Source organism: Bombina bombina, chromosome 2 (genome assembly GCF_027579735.1).
Source record: "Bombina bombina isolate aBomBom1 chromosome 2, aBomBom1.pri, whole genome shotgun sequence".
Classification (NCBI taxonomy): Eukaryota; Metazoa; Chordata; class Amphibia; order Anura; family Bombinatoridae; genus Bombina; species Bombina bombina.
The window spans coordinates 141,878,692-141,903,497 of NC_069500.1; the positions used below are offsets into that span (position 1 = coordinate 141,878,692).

Sequence of the window (24,806 nt, forward strand, 5' to 3'; positions counted from 1 at the left end):
TGATTACTTTGGGGCAATGCCCCGCAAAAAGCCCTTTTAAGGGCTATTTGTAATTTAGTATAGGGTAGGGATTTTTTATTATTTTGGGGGGCTTTTTTATTTTATTAGGGGGATTAGATTAGGTGTAATTAGTTTTAAAAACTTGTAATTATTTTATTATTTTCTGTAATTTAGTGTTTTTTTCGTAATTTAGTTTATTTAATTTAATTTGTAATTAATTGTAGTTAATTTAGGTAATTTATTTAATTATAGTGTAGTGTTAGGTGTAATTGTAACTTAGGTTAGGATTTATTTTACAGGTATATTTGTATTTATTTTAACTAGGAAGTTATTAAATAGTTAATAACTATTTAATAACTATTGTACCTAGTTAAAATAAAAACAAAGTTGCCTGTAAAATAAAAATAAATCCTAAAATAGCTACAATGTAACTATTAGTTATATTGTAGCTATCTTATGGTTTATTTTATAGGTAAGTATTTAGTTTTAAATAGGAATAATTTATTTCATAATAGTATTTTTATTTAGATTTATTTAAATTATATTTAAGTTAGGGGGGTTAGGGTTAGACTTAGGTTTAGGGGTTAATAACTTTATTATAGTGGCGGCGACGTTGGGGGCGGCAGATTAGGGGTTAATAATTGTAGGTAGGTTGCGACGACATTGGGGGCGGCAGAATATGGGTTAATAACTATAATGTAGGTGGCGGCGGTGTCCGGAGTGGCAGATTAGGGGTTAATAATATAATGTAGGTTGCGGCGATATCGGGGGCGGCAGATTAGGGGTTAATAAGTGTAAGATTAGGGGTGTTTAGACTCAGGGTTCATGTTAGGGTGTTAGATGTAGACATAAAAAGTATTTCCCCATAGGAATCAATAGGGGTGCGTTAGGAGCTGAACGCTGCTTTTTTGCAGGTGTTAGACTTTTTTTATGCCGAATCAGCCCCATTGATTCCTATGGGGAAATCGTGCACGAGCACGTTTAGCCAGCTCACCGCTACCGTAAGCAGCGCTGGTATTACAGTGATATGTGGAGCTAAATTTTGCTTTCCGCTCACTTTGTTGTGGCTAACGCCGGGTTTGAAAAAACCTGTAATACCAGCGTTGTTTGTAGGTGAGCGGTGAGCATATACTACGCATTAGCACCGCAAGCCTTAACGACAAAAACTCATAATCTAGCCGTTATTTTGCGTGTTCGTTAACCTCAAATACCATGCATAAACTCACTTGCGATTTCATGTGTGCATGCATGTATTTCCCCATAGAGATCAATGGAGAGAAAAAGTGGGAAAAAAAACAACAGAGATTGCGCAAACTCCATCGCATTTTCACATTCCCTATAGAAGTCAATGGAGAAAAAGAACACCCATCGTGACAACATAGCATATTCGCATTAACAAATGTGAAATATTCACAGTATATACATAGTTCAAATCATTATTAAATATGAATATTGCATAAATATGTTTTATCATGTTTTTATCTGCTTAATGGCAAAGGGATATAATGCACTTATATATATATATATTTATATATGTGTTCATATATATTACTGTTTTTATTTGTGTATATATGACTGTAAATACCTATATAAACATATAAATACATATATATGTACACATATATAAATATATGTATTTACATACATAATCATCTTTAGACATGTATATGTATGTCTCTCAACGTTAAAGACATTCGTCTGCTTTTTTTTCTAACACCCAAGATCGCATATCTTTGAGTCCTTAAAATATTGTGCGCACTTTGTTTTTATAATTATTTTGAGTAGACAGTGTTATTATGATTGTAACTGTACTTTGTAATGTATTTTTGAAGTATTTTGTGAAACTTTTTTAATGGGCAAACCAGTTAACTACAGCTCTTCGAGCGTGGAAAGTATGGTTGTGTAAAAGTTGCACGCAATCGTAAAATTTGCGAAAAGACAATATCGCGCGTGGAAAAGACATACCGTGCCACTTGTAATCTTGCCCTCAATAATTTACCTTTATGGCAGCAATCAAGTTAAAAACAAGCTAGCCTAAATCAATATATAAGTAATGATCATTGGCTTTATATCCCTAAGTACCGGTAAAGGTTTGTTTTTGAGTTGGGATATCTTGGTGTGGTACACAACTAATTATGACTTCCATGCTACATTGGCCTCTAGTTATCAAGGTCTGTCGGACATGATCCGACAGTGCGGATCAGGTCCGACAGACCTCGCTGAATACGGCGAGCAATACGCTCGCCGTATTCATCATTGCACCAGCAGCTCACAAGAGCTGCTGGTGCAACGCCACCCCCTGCAGACTCGCGGCCAATAGGCCACCAGCAGGGGGGTGTCAATCAACCCGATCGTACTCGATGGGGTTGATTTCCGGTGATGTCTGTCCGCCTGCTCAGAGCAGGCGGACAGATTATGGAGCAGCGGTCTTTGTGAACGCTGCTTCATAACTGCTGTTTCTGAAGACTCGCCAGAAACAGGGGCCATCAAGCTCCTTACGGAGCTTAATAACTAGAGGCCATTGTGATGACTATTAATTTTTTGTTATATTAAATATTAAATGGACATTCCAGACAAAATTTGAAATTTTAGTTTTGAATAGAAGCATTTTTTTGTAATATGCACATGTTAGCAAAAATGCTTCTAATAAAAGCTATAGCTGTTTCAAAAGTGTATTGAAGTATGCACTGTGCACCAGTATTTTAAGCACAGCCCTTGCTCAGAGTCTGGTAATGACTCAATTTGTTTATTGCAGACATGATTACAATCCCCACTAGCGCTCTGAGCAGCTGCAGTATTTAAAATGCTGTTGCACTGAGAATATCTAGCTATGCTTCACATGCACATGCAAAGAAAAATGCTAACACCAAAACAGTGATAAATTTAACTAGACGCATTTTTTTACAATACATGTACTGTATATTGCAAATACTGTATGTTTCTGTTCAGAGATGCAATTCCTCTTTGTGCATTTTCAATTTTGACCGGAATGTCCCTTTCAACATTTTTTTTTTTTCAAGAATGCTTAGATTAAACAGAAGACTGATTATTAAATATGGACTTAATAACTGGTTTTATATTATAACACTTATATAGAATAAAAATAGTTATAACAGTATTTACACAAACCATAAGTTCATTAATATATGAACCATACAGTAAATATTTACATAATTCATTATGATTTATTTGAAAAAAAATGCAGGGAATTTTAATATAATGACTCTTACCAAACAAGTATCATCTTTACTTTTCTTATCTGACTCCGCACATAGCATGTTGTTAGTTATTTGAATCCTGAATTCCTGGTATTTTTTATTGCAGGCTTCTCGGTTTACAATTTTCATACTGGCTTCCCGGAGAACCTTTGAAGGTATCATGATATCAGGGTCAGTGATTCCCCATCCTGCAACACTGCACTTTTGTCCATCCTTGATATTATCTTCATTGTTTGGCAGTGGAAGGATCGAAACATATTTGTTTAACACAGCAATTCGATCAAGCTACAAAATAGAACACATTTATTAAGTGTGAGAAAAAAATATTAAGGTTATTTATCTGTATTTGCAATGTGTAAGTATATTTATGGTGCAGCAATACCATATGAGTCAAATTACAACCATATTTATTCAAAAATCAATGCAAACAATTTCCACTTTCCCTGATGCACTCGTATGTAGATGTATTGTACAACAACGGAAACTTAGTTTTACATAATCATGTAAAAGCTTGAATCTTTGGTTAAAAACCATGTTAAAGTGTTGTATCTTTGCAAACAAACAATATAAACATTTATCTTTGCATGAAAACCATACATGCTTATAAGTTTTATTTTAAAAGGACATTAAATTGCAAAATTAAAATGATTTAGGGCCAGATTACAAATGACAAGCCATTTAGAGCTCCCAAATGAGCGTAAACTTCACTTGAAGTAATCGTTTTGCACGAGTCGGGTTGTATGTGTATTACAAGTTGAAAGTCAGTGGAGAGCGCAGAAGAAAAAACCTAACATCTATCGCTCGTGCGCTAACCTGACAGGAGTTATTGATATTTCACATTCCAATGTTCTTCACTTACAGAACAATGTCATATTTATTGTAAATATATATATATATAAATATATATATATACTGCCTATAACTGTATATCTATCCCTATATATATATATATATATAGGTATCGATATCTATTTTACATTAACATTATCACATATATATATTATATATAATATTATTATAATAATAACCCCTAATCCGCAAATAACATAATTAAAATATTAACCCCTTAACTGCCAACCCCTCACATTGCAATAAACCTAATTAACCTATAAACCCCTAAACCGACAAACCCCCACATCTCAATACACCTAATTAACCTATTAACCCCAACCCGCCAAACCCCCACATCGCAATAAACTTAATTAACCTATTAACTCCTAAACCGCCAACCACCCCACAATACAAATAACTAATTTAATTACTAAGCCCCATAACCTAACACCCCCTAAATGAACCCCAATATTAAGTTACACTTAAATAAAACCTAACATTAAATTACAAAAAAATAATCTAAAATTACAAAAAATAAAAAACTCTAAAATTACAGAAAAAAATAAACAAAATTATCAAAAATAAAAACAATTAACCCTTATCCCTATGAAAATAAAAAAGCCCTCCCGAAATACACCCCCTAAACTAAGCTACCAATAGCCCTTAAAAGGGCCTTTTGCAGGGCATTGCCCTAAGTTAAACAGCTCTTTTACATTTAAAAATTACTAAATCCTCCCTAACAGTAAACCCCCCACCCACCAAAACCCCGAAAATAAAAAAAACTAACACTAACTATTTGCCCAGCCCATTTAATCCCTAATCTTAGAAATAAAAAAATAAAAATAAAAAAACATTCTAGCACTAAGCCCCAAATAGGTACTCACTGTTCCTGAAGTCCGGCAGAGAAGGTCGTCCAGGCAGCTCCATCATCTTCTATCTTCATCTGGAGGGAAGGCACATGGAGCGGAGGTGCGAAGCTGGCTTCTCTGATGCATGGATCCTCAGCAGTGGTCCTCAACGGCAGCGGTCCTCGGCGGCGGTCCTCATCGGCAGGAAGGCTTTTCATGCGATCATCCGTCGCACACTGATGATTGAAAACAAGGTACCCCATATTTATTGGGGTACCTTCCATTCCTATTTGCTGAAATTTTTAAATCAGTCAATAGGATGAGAGCTACTGAAATCTTATTGACTGATTTGAACAGCCAATAGGATTTCAGTAGCTCTAATCCTATTGGCTGATGTCAAAATTTTAGCCAATAGGAATGCAAGGTACCCCAATTTGATTGCGGTACCTTGCATTCAATCTTTAGTGTACGATGGACATCAGATGAAGAGGAGCCTCCATGCCGCAGAGGACCACAGCCACCACTGCTGAGGACCGCCGCTGAGGATCCACGCGTCGGGGAAGACAGCTCCGCACCTCCGCTCTGCGCTGCCGGTGAGGACCGCTGCTCAGGATCCACAGCTCCGCACCTCTGCTCCACACCGCCTTCGATCTAGAACTGTGAGTACCTATTTGGGACTTAGTGTTAGGATTATATTTTATTTTTGGGGTATTTTTTAATTTAATGGTTAGTGTAAGTTTTTTTAGTGTTAGTTTTTTTATATTTTGGGGGATTTGGTGGGTGGGTTTTTACTGTTAAGGGGTAATTGGTAATTTGTTTAGGTAAAAGAGCTGTTTAACTTAGGGCAATGCCCTACAAAAGCCCTTTTAAGGGCTATTGATAGTTTAGCATTAGATTAGGGGGTGTTTTTAGTTTGGGGGGATTTTTTATTTTTATAGGAGTATTTAAATTAAAAAAAAATATTTTGGATAGCTTTATTTATTTATTTTCTGTAATTTTACTTTTTTTAGTTTTTGTAATTTTAGCTTTGGGGGTTGTAGTTTTTTTTAAATAGACTGCCCACTGGGCAGGCTTATCGCCTATAGTGCAATAATAACATGTTTTACAAATTAGACCATTTTCTTTTTGCACTTGTACCTATGAAATATTTTAATGAACATTACACCCTGTTCCAAATTATTATGCCAATGATATCTTTCTCATTTACCTAAATAATTGATGTAAACAACAGTCAGCATAATTCTCATGTTATCAACTATTAAGAGTACAATTCAAATTTTAGTGAACAAACCTCCTAATGATAACAGTATTTTTTTTTTCAAAATAAAAAACTTACAATGCACTGTTCCAAATTATTATGCACAGTAAGTTTCAAAACACTTTATAGGTTGTAAAGAACTGAAAATTGTCATTTGTTGTGTTTGCAGCATATTTACTGAAATCAAAAGCTATTTCAATCAAACTTTGAACAACATTTTAACTTTTTAAACATTTTAACAGGTCACGTTACATTTTAACATAGGACTTCTTATTTGATAGCAGCTTCACAAGTCTTGCATCCATTGAACTTCTGAGTTTTTGGACAGTTTCTTCTTGAATTTGTTTGCAAGATGTCAGAATAGCCTCCCAGAGCTGCTGTTTGGATGTAAACTGCCTCCCACCCTCATAGATCTTTTTCTTGAGGATGATCCAATGGTTCTCAATAGGATTGAGGTCAGGGGAAGATGGAGGCCACACCATGACTTTCTCTCCTTTTATCCCCATAGCAGCCATTAATGCAGAGGTATTGTTTGCAGCATGAGATGGTGTATTGTCATGCATGAAGATGATTTTATTACGGAAAGCATAGTTCTTCCTTCTGTACCAGGGAAGGAAGTGGTCAGTCAGGAACTCCACATACTTTGCAGAGGTCATCTTTACACCTTCGGGGACCCTAAAGGGGCCGACCAGCTCTCTTCCCATCATTCCTGCCCAAAACATGACTCCACCATTGCCTTGCTGACATCGCAGCCTTGTTGGAACAGGGTGGCCGTCCACCAACCATCCACTACTCCATCCATCTGGACCATCCAGGGTTGCACGGCACTCATCAGTGAACAGGACTGTTTGAAAATTAGTCTTCATGTATTTTTCTGCCCAATGCAGCCGTTTCTGCTTGTGAGCATTGGTTAGTGGTGGCCGAATGGAAGGTTTATGCACAGTTGCAAGACTCTGGAGGACTCTACACCTTGATGTCCGTGGGACACCAGAGGCACCAGCAGCTTCAAATATCTGTTTGCTGCTATGTAATGGTATTCAAGCAGCTGCTCTCTTGATCCGATGCATGGATCTGGCAGAAATCTTCCTCAATGTGCCTTTATTTGCACGAACCCGTCTGTGCTCTGAATCAGCCACAAATCTCTTAATAGTGCGATGATCACGCTTAAGCTTTCTTGAACTATCTAATGTTTTCATACCTTGTCCAAGGCATTGAACTATTTCACTCTTTTCGGCAGCAGAGAGATCTTTTTTTCTTCCCCATATTGCTTGAAAATGGTGCTCTGCTTAATGATGTGGAACACCCTCCTTTAGTAGTTTTTCCTTTAATTGGGCTCACCTGGCAATCTAATTATCACAGGTGTCCGAGATTGTTTTCAGTGATCAAAAGAGCCCTGAGACACAATGCCATCCATGAGTTAAACTAAAAAAAATAATATTTAATCTTTGTGACACTGAAATAGAATTTGCATAATAATTTGGAACAGGGTGTAATGTTGAATGTATGTATATATATATGTGTGATGATGGTTGCTGAGTTCTCTAATGTAGGATCAGTGCTATCTATATAACATATGTAGATACCTTTCTGTGCTTCTGATCTGTTGCTATTTACACCATTGCTTACATTGGAGTTCATACTCAAACAGCTGCGGACTTACCACAGAGTATAAACAACTTTTTTATTGGAGACAAACTTGGTTCAACATACACATCAACACGCCTTCCCAGCATGCAGTGCCTCTAATGTCAAAGGATGATGACTTCACACAACAGATTAGAGGTCATAGCACTGCACACTGGGGAGGTTTGTTGTCATTACACATTGTACTAAGTTTGCTGCTTAAACAGATTTCTTCACTGGAGACAAAGTATCTTTGGGTTTGTCCACCCACATTAGGTTTGAATTTAGTTAAATATGAGAGATGAGGGAGCCCTCCTCCATTTACGTCAGCAATAACAGATGCATATATTGTGGGATAAGATAATCAGAGGCACCATTATTAGTGGGGGTTGTACCCCATACTTTTGTACTAATTACTGCATGAGTTCATGAAGAAGGCAGATCCTATGTTGTGGTGACAACTTACCATGACTCACAGATCTATAAATAAAATAAATATTTACAAGGTAAACTGTCTTTTATATAGATTTGGGCCTAGACTATTGCTGTTGTATACTGTGTAAACTTGTGGTAACAAGAAGTATCTCCATTAAAGTGTATGGAGATGTTTTATGTTACCAACAGTTTAGACAGTTTACAACAGCAGTAGAAACTAGGGCTTGGTGTACTTACTTTTTCATACCTATTGGACTTACGTTAACTGTTACAACAACAGTGATACACGTATACAGCCCATTCTTTACAGTCTTGTATACTATAATGGAGTTCTCCAGAACATAGATGGAAAACTATTGTAGGGTAATTCATTGCAGTTTTGTGTAGATGAGATACTAAATAAAAGATTGCTGCCTTTGCTAGGTAGAGCAAACCACATATATTCATGTGTACTAGCTTCTCATCTATCTCTATGCAAATACTCTTCTACTCCTAATTAATCAAGCTAAAGAACTAATTAACTGCTAAATATTTGCAACTAAAATAGCATTGTATATTGCCTTTTTTGGTTATCTGGGATTTTTCATTGCCTTTCTAGAGGAAATACTGTGAGCAATTATTAAAGTGACAGTAAAGTCAAAATTAAACTTTCATGATTCAAATAGGGTACAGTATACAATTTGAAACAACTTTCCAATTTACTTTTATCATCAAATTTTTCTTTGTTCTCTTGGTATTTTTAGTGGACAGCTAAACCTAGGTAGGCTCATATGCTAATTTCTAATCCCTTGAAGGCCGCCTCTTATCTGAATGCATGTAACAGTTTTCACAGCTAGAGGGTGTTAGTTCATGTGTGTCATATAGATAGCATTGTGCTCACTCCCGTGGAGTTACTTATGAGAGGGCACTGATTGGTTAAAATGCAAGTTTGTCAAAATAACTGAATTAAGAGGGCAGTCTGCAGAGGATTAGATACAAGGTAATCACAGAGGTAAAAAGTATATTAATATAACAGTGTTAGTTATACAAAACTGGGGAATGGGTAATAAAGAGATTATCTATATTTTTAAACAATAAAAAATCTGGAATAGACTGACTTTAAACTTTGAACTCCGGGGAAGATGTTAAAGTGATATTTACATAGTGGATATTCTCATTATCAATCTTCTCTCCTTAACGACTATTAGCTATGTTGCGTCCTTACCTTTACAAGCATGATGTCATTAATCCCATTCCTTTTGTTAAATCCTTGATGTGGGACTATTCTGGCGACTTTAAATCTCTGCTGTGTTTTCTCTTTCTCTTGCCATTGATGAGCACCAAGAATAACTTCGGAATTGTTGCTTCTAAAAAGTAGCAATGGCATTATTTGAATGTATAAACTATAGACAAAGACTCAGTCCTCCCTAACTGAATTTTAAGTGTACCTTTAAATCTAATATGTAACAAAACACAGCAGGCTGGATAACAAGTGGGCAACAGATACTGCATGTATCTATTGCCTATAGATACTGTGCGTTATCTAGCACTTGACCTTGCACAAAGAATCACACATTTATCTGGTATTACTAGTAGATGGCTAAAAATTATAAACAAAGCAGCCAAAACTTTTTTAGCACTCTATGGACCAGATAATTTTTGCATGAAAGTAAAAATATTGTGCGCTTGTGAAACCTGATGCGCTAACCAAATATCGTGACCTTGCTAATGTATTCGGAATGTGGGTCTAATGCGGTGTCGGGTTCACGCACATGAAGAATTACGAATCGAACATTGCATTATTTAAATATTATATATAAAATATAAAAAATTATTATACATACTGTAAAAAAAAAATCTAAATAATCCATAGAATATATCTATATAGTTCACACAAAAAGGTAACGGGATACTCAAGCAAGATCTCTTACCGTTGCGTTCTTCTATGCCCCCAGTGTTAGAAATGACGGAGAATGTGTTTTTTAGGTGCTCCAGGAAAAGGCCCCTGTAAGGCCTAATGTAATAAAGAAGCTCAAAGTTCCAGGCACTTCTGAAAAAAGCACGTCCAAGTAGACAGGATAAAAAGTTCAAAAATGTATTGGTATCCACAATTTAAAAACATACAGGTATCCAACACATGGATACAACTGTGAGTAAGAACAAGACAACATCAAACTAGTGATGTCGCGAATAGTTCGCCGGCGAACATAGCATGTTCGTGTTCGCCGCGGTGGACAAACATATGCAATGTTCGATCCGCCCCCTATTCATCATCATTGAGTAATAGTTTGACCCTGTACCTCACAGTCAGCAGGCACATTCCAGCCAATCAGCAGCAGACCCTCCCTCCCAGACCCTCCTACCTCCTGGACAGCATCCATTTTAGATTAATTCGGAAGCTGCATTCTTAGGGAGAGGAGGGACAGTGTAGCTGCTGCTGATTAATAGGGAAATCGATAGCTAGGCTAGTGTATTCAGTGTCCACTACAGTCCTGAAGGACTCATCTAATCTCTGCTGTAAGGACAGCGCCCCAAAAAGCCCTTTTTAGGGCTGCTTTTTTTTTTTCCTGTGTAATCTAATTGCAGTTGCCTGCCAGCGTGTGTGTCAGCCTCACAGCGTATACTGTGCCCACTTGCCCAGTGCCACCACTCATATCTGATGTAACAGTAGTGTAGATTTAAAAAAAAACAACACTCTTTTGACTGTGTTAAATAATAGCAGTCAGTTTCCTTCACACGTGTGCGTTTCAGTGTCTGCCTGCCAGGGCACAGTGTCACCCCAGTGCAACTCATATCTGGTGTAACAGTAGTGTAGATTTAAAAAAAAAAAACACTTTTTTGACTGTGTTAAATAATAGCAGTCAGTTTCCTTCAAACGTGAGCGTTTCAGTGCCTGCCTGCCTGCCAGGGCACATTGTCACCCCAGTGCAACTCATATCTGGTGTAACAGTAGTGTAGATTTAAAAAACAAAAAAAAACTTTTTTGACTGTGTTAAATAATAGCAGTCAGTTTCCTTCACACGTGTGCGTTTCAGTGCCTGCCTGCCAGGGCACAGTGTCACCCCAGTGCAACTCATATCTGGTGTAACAGTAGTGTAGATTTAAAAAAAAAACAACACTTTTTTGACTGTGTTAAATAATAGCAGTCAGTTTCCTTCACACGTGTGCGTTTCAGTGCCTGCCTGCTAGGGCACAGTGTCACCCCAGTGCAACTCATATCTGGTGTAACAGTAGTGTAGATTTAAAAAAAACAACACTTTTTTGACTGTGTTAAATAATAGCAGTCAGTTTCCTTTACACGTGTGCGTTTCAGTGCCTGCCTGCCAGGGCACAGTGTCACCCCAGTGCAACTCATATCTGGTGTAACAGTAGTGTAGATTTAAAAAAAACAACACTTTTTTGACTGTGTTAAATAATAGCAGTCAGTTTCTTTCACACGTGTGCGTTTCAGTGCCTGCCTGCCAGGGCACAGTGTCACCCCAGTGCAACTCATATCTGGTGTAACAGTAGTGTAGATTTAAAAAAAAAAAAAAACTTTTTTGACTGTGTTAAATAATAGCAGTCAGTTTCCTTTACACGTGTGCATTTCAGTGCCTGCCTGCCAGGGCACAGTGTCACCCCAGTGCAACTCATATCTGGTGTAATAGTAGTGTAGATTTTTAAAAAAAACACTTTTTTGACTGTGCTAAACGTGTGCGTTTCAGTGCCTGCCTGCCTGCCTGCCAGGGCACATTGTCACCCCAGTGCAACTCATATCTGGTGTAACAGTAGTGTAGATTTAAAAAAAAAAAAAAACTTTTTTGACTGTGTTAAATAATAGCAGTCAGTTTCCTTCACACGTGTGCGTTTCAGTGCCTGCCTGCCAGGGCACAGTGTCACCCCAGTGCAACTCATATCTGGTGTAACAGTAGTTTAAATATAAAAAAAAACAACACTTTTTTGACTGTGTTAAATAATAGCAGTCAGTTTCCTTCACACGTGTGCGTTTCAGTGCCTGCCTGCCAGGGCACAGTGTCACCCCAGTGCAACTCATATCTGGTGTAACAGTAGTGTGGATTTAAAAAAAACAAACAAACACTTTTTTGACTGTGTTAAATAATAGCAGTCAGTTTCCTTCACACGTGTGCGTTTCAGTGCCTGCCTGCCAGGGCACAGTGTCACCCCAGTGCAACTCATATCTGGTGTAACAGTAGTTTAAATATAAAAAAATAACACTTTTTTGATTGTGTTAAATAATAGCAGTCAGATTCCTTCACACGTGTGCGTTTCAGTGCCTGCCTGCCTGCCAGGGCACAGTGTCACCCCAGTGCAACTCATATCTGGTGTAACAGTAGTTTAAATATAAAAAAACAACACTTTTTTGACTGTGTTAAATAATAGCAGTCAGTTTCCCTCACACGTGTGCGTTTCAGTGCCTGCCAGGGCACAGTGTCACCCCAGTGCAACTCATATCTGGTGTAACAGTAGTGTAGATTTAAAAAAAAACAACACTTTTTTGACTGTGTTAAATAATATCAGTCAGTTTCCTTCACACGTGTGCGTTTCAGTGCCTGCCAGGGCACAGTGTCACCCCAGTGCAACTTATATCTGGTGTAACAGTAGTGTACATTTAAAAAAAAAAAAAACCTTTTTTGACTGTGTTAAATAATAGCAGTCAGTTTCCTTCACACGTGTACGTTTCGGTGCCTGCCAGGGCACAGTGTCACCCCAGTGCAACTCATATCTGGTGTAACAGTAGTGTACATTTAAAAAAAAAAATACAATTTTGACTGTAATAGATTGAATAGCAGTTAGTTGTCTGCAAGCGTGTGTGTCAGGCCTACAGCGTCTACTCTGCCAACTTCTGCCAGTGCACAGTGCCACTCATATCTGTTGTCACAGTAGCTTGCACGCATAGTACCACTAATCGAAAAAAAAATGACAGGCAGAGGCAGGCCACCCCGCAGGGGCCGTCGTGTTCGTGGTGCTGTGATTCCTTTTGGCCCTAGAATAATGCCCAGTGTTCAGAGGCCACGTACCCCGAACTCGAACAGTTCTGAGGACATAGTTGACTGGCTAACACAGGACACCCAATCTTCTACAGCTTCCGCTCGGAACCTTGACGCACCATCCTCCTCCAGCTTAGCTTCGGGCACCTCGCAAGTTCTCTTGGTATTTTTAGTGGACAGCTAAACCTAGGTAGGCTCATATGCTAATTTCTAATCCCTTGAAGGCCGCCTCTTATCTGAATGCATGTAACAGTTTTCACAGCTAGAGGGTGTTAGTTCATATCTGGTGTAACAGTAGTGTAGATTTAAAAAAAACAACACTTTTTTGACTGTGTTAAATAATAGCAGTCAGTTTCTTTTACACGTGTGCGTTTCAGTGCCTGCCTGCCAGGGCACAGTGTCACCCCAGTGCAACTCATATCTGGTGTAACAGTAGTGCAGATTTAAAAAAAAAACAACAATTTTTTGACTGTGTTAAATAATAGCAGTCAGTTTCCTTTACACGTGTGCGTTTCAGTGCCTGCCTGCCAGGGCACAGTGTCACCCCAGTGCAACTCATATCTGGTGTAATAGTAGTGTAGATTTTTAAAAAAAAAAAACTTTTTTGACTGTGCTAAATAATAGCAGTCAGTTTCCTTCAAACGTGAGCGTTTCAGTGCCTGCCTGCCTGCCAGGGCACATTGTCACCCCAGTGCAACTCATATCTGGTGTAACAGTAGTGTAGATTTAAAAAACAAAAAAAAACTTTTTTGACTGTGTTAAATAATAGCAGTCAGTTTCCTTCACACGTGTGCGTTTCAGTGCCTGCCTGCCAGGGCACAGTGTCACCCCAGTGCAACTCATATCTGGTGTAACAGTAGTGTGGATTTAAAAAAAAAAAAAAAACACTTTTTTGACTGTGTTAAATAACAGCAGTCAGTTTCCTTCACACGTGTGCGTTTCAGTGCCTGCCTTCTAGGGCACAGTGTCACCCCAGTGCAACTCATATCTGGTGTAACAGTAGTTTAAATATAAAAAAACAACACTTTTTTGACTGTGTTAAATAATAGCAGTCAGTTTCCTTCACACGTGTGCGTTTCAGTGCCTGCCTGCCAGGGCACTGTGTCACCCCAGTGCAACTCATATCTGGTGTAACAGTAGTGTAGATTTAAAAAAAACAACACTTTTTTGACTGTGTTAAATAATAGCAGTCAGGGGGGGAGGAGCCAACTGCCAATATGGATGGTCGTTAAAAAGTGGAGCTCTGATAAATAGTGTACTAAAGAGGCTAATCTACTGCTTATAATCTGCTGAATAATTCTTACAATAGCCTCCTAACAGCTCTTAGTCTGATCTGAAGCCGCTTGGTATTCTTGAAGTTCCAATAACTGCCATAACCGGGGGTTTTGTGATTATAGGGCCTAGGACGCATGGCCTTGAATATGGAGCGCTGTTGCACTACACTGCAGTCCCTACTCAACAATCTAGACTCTAAGGTGGATGCCTATTTTGAGGACCTCTTCAGGGTATGCAGTACAGCTAACGGTGACTGCCCTGTTCGGCATAACAGTGAAGTATTAATCTACAGTAGTGGAGGAGACCGCAGTGAATCAGGTCGGAACGGGACACCCTCAGATACCTTTGTGCCTGAAGCGGGGATTTCACTGCATCCGGCCATGTTTGAGCTCAGTGAGGGTCAGTCTGTAGCTACAGCGGACCGTCTGCATCAATCCGAATGGGACAAAGACACGGAGAGTCAGCGCATCGGGTGTATGTTCCCGGTCTCCTATATCACTAACCTGAGCTCTGACACTCTGTTGGCATGTCTGTTTTCCGGGAGTGTGGGGGCCCACGACATGGTTGCCATATCTGAACAGAGCCGCAGCATGTCATACTTCAGCCCCCTTCAATTTCCATGCGCCATAGCGTTACACAATATCAGCATGTGGCCTCTAGGATTATGTGAAGTGCCTTGGAAACTTCAGAGACGGATAAGCCCTATTGACTGTGATCTACGCTCCATAAAGGAGGGCATAGGTTGACATTTTGGTTGCACCCTCATATTCGATATAGTAGACTGCAGGACCGTTTATAGTCACTATGTCTAGGGATATTAAAATTTCTGTTTGATTTAGGTGTATATACCCTATGTAAATAGTTATTTGCAGCTACATTAAGCTCCTAATTTATTTTATTTTTAGTCCTCCTGTGGTGGTGGGTCCCGGTGTTCACTTCTACAGTATAGGTTGTCATTATATCGATGGCATTTATGTAACAATGTTCTGCTTTTGGAGGCTTTCCATATACTTTAGGATGTTTTAGATAGTAGAGGGAGCTGCTCTATAATTTAATGAGGTGCCTGAATATGATACCATTAATCATCTCTAACGCAAGAATGCTGTACATATTGCTTAATATAATATTGTACCTACATTATATTTCTACCTGTCACACTGGATTTGGTGCAATAGGCTAATAGCTTCATGTAAACAAAATTTGAGGGTTTAGACCTTGTTGTGAGCTCCATTATGGTTGACATTTGTTACATGTATGTTTGCTACACGTTCGGACAACAAGTGTAATTTACATGTTAGAATTACAACATGACATGATTTATATTAACTTTTGTCCACAACAGCTGCCGTTCTCATATGGGGCTCTTACTTCCTCCTCTCAGCCGGCGAGAGTGGGAAAGGTCTGCTAGCTTTAATATATAACACCCCATAGGCATCGCTGCAGTCCAGCTTTTTTGTCCCTTGAGGTAGCCACTAGGAAAGATGAGAAAAGGTCTTTAGCTATTTTAATTGGGTTTGCCCCCTTACTCTACCTCTCTAATAATAGAGCCTTTTTGTACAGAAGCCCTAGTGCTAGGAGTTGCGACTCCAGTTAGGTTTATATAGACTTGAACTTTCATATGCAGTGTAGTCTACCTCTATAGACTGTTGAGTTACTGCTATCTATTGAATACTAATGCACTATATTTCACCCAGCACGTAGATGTCATACGCTACACTAATTCCCCCTATAAATATAATATCACAGATCCTTTATAATGGGGCATACCGTGAAGGCAGCTATGGAGTATAAATGGTCAGCTTATATAGAGTATCACCAATATAGAGTTCTCACCTTACTGAGTAGGAATTGAGTAAATGATACAATAAGCACAGTTAGGACCGCTAGTGCTTAGATGTAGCGCAAGTATAGTAACAAGATGTATATTCATATTCATTGAGTCATTTTGGAGAAAAATTGACAACAGATCTGCACTGTATATCTTTAAATTGCATCCCTCCCCCCCCCCCCCCCCCCCCCTAGGTTAACGTAAGTTCCTGGGTGCTAATTATTAGCCATTCACCCAACACGGTGAATTATTTTTTGCGGTGTTAATCCGCATCCTCACACTTATTTAGATCTAGAATACATGCCCATTAGTGGCTATATCTCATAATATTCTTTGTATGAATCTCTATTTCTATAATCACTTAATATGTTGAATTATTGGGCGACATTAATCCGCCTCTTGCTTTCATAGATTTGTGCCCTCCTTGCTAGTTGTTTTTCTGCTAAGATGATCAAATTAAAATATCATTATATCAGACAGTTTCTTATGACAAAGAGGCACTACGGTTATCACAATATATATAATAAAAAACTAAGGTATCAAACCAGATTACCATATTTGCATAAAGGATGACTGTTATAATTCGTTATGATTGTTATATATTAGTGTGTCTAACTAATTCTTGGGTAATTTGATGGCGTATCATTTTTGTATATAGATAGATGATCCCAAAAGCTACTTTAGTATTTTGCATTAGTCATCCTTCATATCGGACTGGTTTTGTAATGAGGAAATGGTATTTCTGTGTATCTATCATACATGTTGTACTACTAATTACCTTTAATAAAAAACTTTGATTTATAAAAAAAAATAAAAAAAATAATAGCAGTCAGTTTCCTTCACACGTGTGCGTTTCAGTGCCTGCCTGCCAGGGCACAGTGTCACCCCAGTGCAACTCATATCTGGTGTAACAGTAGTGTAGATTTAAAAAAAAAAAACACTTTTTTGACTGTGTTAAATAATAGCAGTCAGTTTCCTTCACACGTGTGCGTTTCAGTGCCTGCCTTCTAGGGCACAGTGTCACCCCAGTGCAACTCATATCTGGTGTAACAGTAGTGTAGATTTAAAAAAAAAACAACACTTTTTTGACTGTGTTAAATAATAGCAGTCAGTTTCCTTTACACGTGTGCGTTTCAGTGCCTGCCTGCCAGGGCACATTGTCACCCCAGTGCAACTCATATCTGGTGTAACAGTAGTGTAGATTTAAAAAAAAAAAAACTTTTTTGACTGTGTTAAATAATAGCAGTCAGTTTCCTTCACACGTGTGCGTTTCAGTGCCTGCCTGCCAGGGCACAGTGTCACCCCAGTGCAACTCATATCTGGTGTAACAGTAGTGTGGATTTAAAAAAAAAAAAAACACTTTTTTGACTGTGTTAAATAATAGCAGTCAGTTTCCTTCACACGTGTGCGTTTCAGTGCCTGCCTGCCAGGGCACAGTGTCACCCCAGTGCAACTCATATCTGGTGTAACAGTAGTTTAAATATAAAAAAAACAACACTTTTTTGACTGTGTTAAATAATAGCAGTCAGTTTCCTTCACACGTGTGCGTTTCAGTGCCTGCCTGCCTGCCAGGGCACAGTGTCACCCCAGTGCAACTCATATCTGGTGTAACAGTAGTTTAAATATAAAAAAACAACACTTTTTTGACTGTGTTAAATAATAGCAGTCAGTTTCCCTCACACGTGTGCGTTTCAGTGCCTGCCAGGGCACAGTGTCACCCCAGTGCAACTCATATCTGGTGTAACAGTAGTGTAGATTTAAAAAAAACAACACTTTTTTGACTGTGTTAAATAATATCAGTCAGTTTCCTTCACACGTGTGCGTTTCAGTGCCTGCCAGGGCACAGTGTCACCCCAGTGCAACTTATATCTGGTGTAACAGTAGTGTACATTTTAAAAAAAAAAAAACTTTTTTGACTGTGTTAAATAATAGCAGTCAGTTTCCTTCACATGTGTACGTTTCGGTGCCTGCCAGGGCACAGTATCACCCCAGTGCAACTCATATCTGGTGTAACAGTAGTGTACATTTAAAAAACAAAATACAATTTTGACTGTAATAGATTGAATAGCAGTTAGTTGTCTGCAAGCGTGTGTGTCAGGCCTACAGCGTCTACTCTGCCAACTTCTGCCAGTGCACAGTGCCACTCATATCTGTTGTCACAGTAGCTTGCACACATAGTACCACTAATCGAAAAAAAAATGACAGGCAGAGGCAGGCCACCCCGCAGGGGCCGTCGTGTTCGTGGTGCTGTGATTCCCTTTGGCCCTAGAATAATGCCCAGTGTTCAGAGGCCACGTACCCCGAACTCGAACAGTTCTGAGGACATAGTTGACTGGCTAACACAGGACACCCAATCTTCTACAGCTTCCGCTCGGAACCTTGACGCACCATCCTCCTCCAGGTTAGCTTCGGGCACCTCGAAAGTTACCACTCGCCTGCCGCCACCACCAACACTAGCACCACAGCCGCTTCACTTGATCTGTCAGAGGAGTTATTTACACATCAGTTGGAAAAAATGAGTGATAGTGATGCGCAACCATTATTGCCAGAGGATGTAGATAACAGGAATTAAACTGATAAGAATAGTACTACTTAGCACACCACTCCTATCTGGTGGCACATTAGATTGCACGTGCAGTGCCCCAAATTTGAAGTAGGAGGACTGACCAAGAATCTTTTTCCATCTCCCGGTTCCTAAAATCGATGCCATATACACGTCCCCTGATAGGGGACGTAACAGGGATTAAACTGATAAGAGTAGAACTACTTAACACACCACTCCTATCTGGTGGCACATTAGATTGCACGCGCAGTGCCCCAAATTTGAAGTAGGAGGACCGACCAAGCATCTTTTTCCATCTCCCGGTTCCTAAAATCGATGCCATATACACGTCCCCTGATAGGGGACGTAACAGGGATTAAACTGATAGGAATTGTACTACTTAACACACCTTATAATAATGCAGAGAGAGGCAACGCAGAGAGAAGAGTCTGAAGAAGAGGAGTCAGAGGAGGAAGGTGGCTTTGAGGAGGTGGAAGACCAAACACAGCAGGCGTCCCAGGGGGCTTGTTGTCACCTTTCGGGGACCCTTGGTGTTGTACGTGGCGGGGTGGAGGAAGAAACCTTCAATGACATCAGTGAGGACAAGGAACGGGACATGGCTAGCTTGGTATCCAACCTTGTGCAAATGGGGAGTTTGCGGTTGTGCAAATGGACTGTTTGCGGTTGTTTGCGGTGCGTTAAAGGGCCAGTCTAGGCCAAAATAAACTTTCATGATTCAGATAGAGTATGTAATTTTAAACAATTTTCCAATTTATTTTTATCACCAATTTTGCTTTGTTCTCTTGGTATTCTTAGTTGAAAGCTTAACCTAGGAGGTTTCAGATTGCATTTTAACAGTTTTTCACCACTAGAGGGTGTTAGTTCACGTATTTCATATAGATAACACTGTGCTCGTGTACGAGAAGTTATCTGGGAGCAGGCACTGATTGGCTAGACTGCAAGTCTGTCAAAAGAACTGAAAAAGGGGCAGTTTGCAGAGGCTTAGATACAAGATAATCACAGAGGTTAAAAGTATATTATTATAAATGTGTTAGTTATGCAAAACTGGGAAATGGGTAATAAAGGGATTATCTATCTTTTAAAACAATAAAAATTCTGATGTAGACTGTCCCTTTAAACGGGGAGTTTGGAATAACGTGCTTTAAAACATCAGGTATGATGTTGTATCGATCAGGTAATGTAAGGGTTACGCCCGCTTCACAGTGACAGACCAAACAATTTAGGAATGTTAGGTGATTTATGCCCTTTATGGCTTAAAACCAGACTGCATCAACTATGTAATTTTCCATGGGAGTTTTGCCATGGATCCCCCTCCGGCATGCCACAGTCCAGGTGTTAGTCCCCTTGAAACAACTTTTCCATCACTATTGTGGCCAGAAAGAGTCCCTGTGGGTTTTAAAGTTCGCCTGCCTATTGAAGTCTATGGCGGTTCGCCCGGTTTGCCAGTTTGCGAACAGTTGGGGAAGTTCGTGTTCGCAGTTCGCGAACCCAAATTTTTATGTTCGCGACATCACTACATCAGACGCGTTTTATGCTGGGTAAGCACTTGATCACTGATAACCTGAGGGAGCAAGGAGTTGCCCTCATAAAGGAACATGCACCAATAGGAATTAAGCATACAATTAACCACTAGTCAAGTTCAAATGCTGCCTTGAAGGGAAAAGCCTCTCTATAGATTCTCAAATGTTTACAAATACATATATTGGTTTTTTTTAGATTAGGCGTTTTTTTATTTTTAATGGGCTGAAAAAGTGCTGAATGCCCTTTTAAGGGCAATGCCCATACAAATGCCCTTTTCTGGGCAATGGGTAGATTAGGTTTATTTTTATTTTGTGGGTTTGTGGGGGTGGGGGTTTGTAATGTTAAGGGGTGTTTGTTTTTATTTTTTTAAAAGAGCTGTTAACTTTAGGGCAATGCCCTACAAAAGGTCCTTTTAAGGGCCCTTGGTAGTTTATTATAGATTAGGTTTTTTTATTATGTTTGTTTTTTTTTTTTAAATGGGGTATTAGAATAGGAATTTTTATTGTTTTGGATAATTTCGTTGTTTTTTTTTTGTAATGGTAGTTTTTTTATTTTTTTGTAATTTTAGTGTTTCTTATTTTTTGTAATTGTAGTTTTAATTTTTTTGTTATGTTAGTTTTTATATTTTTGAAATGTTAGGTTTTTTATTTTTGTAATGTTTGGTTTTATTAGTGTAAGCTTAGCTTTTATTTTTATTTCACAGGTAAGTATGTATTTATTTTAACTAGGTAGTTAGTACATAGTTATATTGTAGCTAGCTTAGGTTTTATTTTTATTTCACAGGTACGTTTGTATTTATTTTTAAATAGGTAGTTAGTTAATAATTGTAACTTTAATTTAGGTCTATTTTAATTATGTTAAAGTTAGGGGGTGTTAGGTTTAGGGGTTAATATAGTTTAAATTAGGTAGTTGCGATGTGGGAATGTGGTGGTTTAGGGGTTAATAGGTTTAGTTTGTGTTGTTGATGTCGGGGAACTGCGGTTTAGGGGTTAATAGGTTTAGTTAGTGTTGGCGATGTTTGGTAACGGTGGTTTAGGGGTCAATAGGTTTAGTTTGTGTCGGCGATGTTTGGGAACTGCGGTTTAGGGGAAAATAGGTTTAGTTAGTGTTGGCGATGTTTGGAAATGGTGGTTTATGGGTTAATATGTTTATTTAGTTTTGGCGATGTCGAGGAACTGTGGTTTAGTTAGTGTTGGCGATGTTTGGGAACAGCAGTTTAGGGGTTAATAGGTTTATTTAGTCCTAGATTTGGAGTTTGGCGGTAGATGGGCTGTTAACGCTCCGCGGGCTTTTTTCTGGCCGCACCATAAAATTAACTCTGGTATCGAGAGTTCAAAAAAATGCTGCGTTAGGCTCCAAAAAAGGAGCGTAGAGCATTTTTACCGCAAATGCAACTCTCGATACCAGAGTTGCTTACGGACGCGGCCAGCCTCAAAAACGTGCTCGTGCACGATTCTCCCATAGGAAACAATGGGGCTGTTTGAGCTGAAAAAAAACCTAACACCTGCAAAAAAGCAGCGTTCAGCTCCTAACGCAGCCCCATTGTTTCCTATGGGGAAACACTTCCTACGTCTGCACCTAACACTCTAACATGTACCCCGAGTCTAAACACCCCTAACCTTACACTTATTAACCCCTAATCTGCCGCCCCCGCTATCGCTGACCCCTGCATTATATTATTAACCCCTAATCTTCCGCTCCGTAAACCGCCGCAATTTACATTATCCCTATGTACCCCTAATCTGCTGCCCCTAACACCGCCGACCCCTATATTATATTTATTAAGATAATCAATTAGAAAAAGGGAGATACTACAGCAACCGCAATTAGATTGCTGTAATGTATAGACAGGGATTGCAGCACATATTTTTAATTATAATTTAAGTTCGCTTCGTAAATTCTAAAGCTCCGCTAAAATAGCGGTGTGTGTAGATATATACTCACTCCCCACATTCACAAGTGCCACCCAGCGCCGAAGTTGAATAAAAAGTTACCACTAAATTAAGGAACACATGAATCGATGAGTCAAGAAGCGTAAATGGATCAATGCACATGCACGGATTGGCTGTGCTGTTTTATTTTAGTACACACAGTTTAAACCAGAAAAGCAAACAAAGTTTAACTAATTAGGATTGACAACACCTCCACTAGAGGGTGGTTACGATTAAACGTAAAATCCGCCACCATAGTGATCATTGAGGATCTATGTCAACACAACACATGTATACAGATGAATAAAGAGGAATTCACACGAAAAATATATTGTAAGATGAAGCATGTAATGCTTAAGTCATGTGCACTATACCTGAATTTGGCCAAATTGTGCAAAGAAAAATCCTCAAAATAATTTCTAGTGGATGACAGTGTAGTCTGTAGGGGGCTAAAAGAAACAACACCTGTAACAGCGGGCACCACCAACTATATGAGAGGTATCAGGTGTCATGTTATTACATGTCAGGATCTATGTTTCTTGAACCCAGTATATACAGACTAACCGTTTGAAACTTAATAGCATTAAGCAATATACAATATACATGTATTAGTTAAACAGTATAAATTCAGACCAGTAGAAGTTATGGGGATAGTATGTAGCAACTCCAGTATTCAGCGGGCACCACCAATAGTAAAGGTATCCGGTGTCATGAATAGTATCAATTCTGGATCTATGTTAAAACTACCCCGTTATAACTATTTTCCGTCTGTTACAATTGTATAGAAAATGCAAAGGATTTAAAGAGCATTACAACTCATTATAACTGATATACACCAGTATCTGAATATCAAGAGCAAACATGTACACAGATTGTGATAAGAATAAAATAAATGGAACACCCTTTTCAGGGCTTAAGCATGTCCCATAAGGAGGAACTGTGTATACAGATGGTACATTGTTACACCTTCGGATATCCAGGTGATTTGAGCTGAAAAGTCAGATGGTAAATGCTCAGTTAGTTATACAACCGTATCTTTGCTTTCTGAAGGAGAGTTCCAAAAAGTTTCCGTGTGTAGATAGATTCCAAATCAAAAACAAACGTGCTACATCCTAGCACAGCGTGGACGCCACAGTGATCTGTCCTTCGTGCCTGTCCGTCTCCACTTCTTACGTCACTGCCGACGTACGTTTCACCCCCCACGTGACATCCAAAGAGCACAGGGGTTTCCTCAGGGCAAAAGGAAACCCCTGTGCTCTTTGGATGTCACGTGGGGGGTGAAACGTACGTCGGCAGTGACGTAAGAAGTGGAATCTATCTACACACGGAAACTTTTTGGAACTCTCCTTCAGAAAGCAAAGATACGGTTGTATAACTAACTGAGCATTTACCATCTGACTTTTCAGCTCAAATCACCTGGATATCCGAAGGTGTAACAATGTACCATCTGTATACACAGTTCCTCCTTATGGGACATGCTTAAGCCCTGAAAAGGGTGTTCCATTTATTTTATTCTTATCACAATCTGTGTACATGTTTGCTCTTGATATTCAGATACTGGTGTATATCAGTTATAATGAGTTGTAATGCTCTTTAAATCCTTTGCATTTTCTATACAATTGTAACAGACGGAAAATAGTTATAACGGGGTAGTTTTAACATAGATCCAGAATTGATACTATTCATGACACCGGATACCTTTACTATTGGTGGTGCCCGCTGAATACTGGAGTTGCTACATACTATCCCCATAACTTCTACTGGTCTGAATTTATACTGTTTAACTAATACATGTATATTGTATATTGCTTAATGCTATTAAGTTTCAAACGGTTAGTCTGTATATACTGGGTTCAAGAAACATAGATCCTGACATGTAATAACATGACACCTGATACCTCTCATATAGTTGGTGGTGCCCGCTGTTACAGGTGTTGTTTCTTTTAGCCCCCTACAGACTACACTGTCATCCACTAGAAATTATTTTGAGGATTTTTCTTTGCACAATTTGGCCAAATTCAGGTATAGTGCACATGACTTAAGCATTACATGCTTCATCTTACAATATATTTTTCGTGTGAATTCCTCTTTATTCATCTGTATACATGTGTTGTGTTGACATAGATCCTCAATGATCACTATGGTGGCGGATTTTACGTTTAATCGTAACCACCCTCTAGTGGAGGTGTTGTCAATCCTAATTAGTTAAACTTTGTTTGCTTTTCTGGTTTAAACTGTGTGTACTAGAATAAAACAGCACAGCCAATCCGTGCATGTGCATTGATCCATTTACGCTTCTTGACTCATCGATTCATGTGTTCCTTAATTTAGTGGTAACTTTTTATTCAACTTCGGCGCTGGGTGGCACTTGTGAATGTGGGGAGTGAGTATATATCTACACACACCGCTATTTTAGCGGAGCTTTAGAATTTACGAAGCGAACTTAAATTATAATTAAAAATATGTGCTGCAATCCCTGTCTATACATTACAGCAATCTAATTGCGGT

General features: G+C 38.9%; 1 protein-coding gene across 1 annotated transcript in view; it reads right to left on the reverse strand.

Moving 5' to 3' along the window:
- The window catches only part of LOC128647697 (granzyme A), a 42,903-nt gene that overhangs the window by 1,919 nt on the left and 16,178 nt on the right, over positions 1-24,806 (reverse strand). The window contains exons 3-4 of the mRNA XM_053700443.1: positions 9,418-9,559; positions 3,231-3,503 (exon numbers count right to left, since the gene is read on the reverse strand). Coding sequence (XP_053556418.1) covers positions 3,231-3,503; positions 9,418-9,559 — 415 coding nt within the window. The remainder of the gene's footprint in view (positions 1-3,230; positions 3,504-9,417; positions 9,560-24,806) is intronic.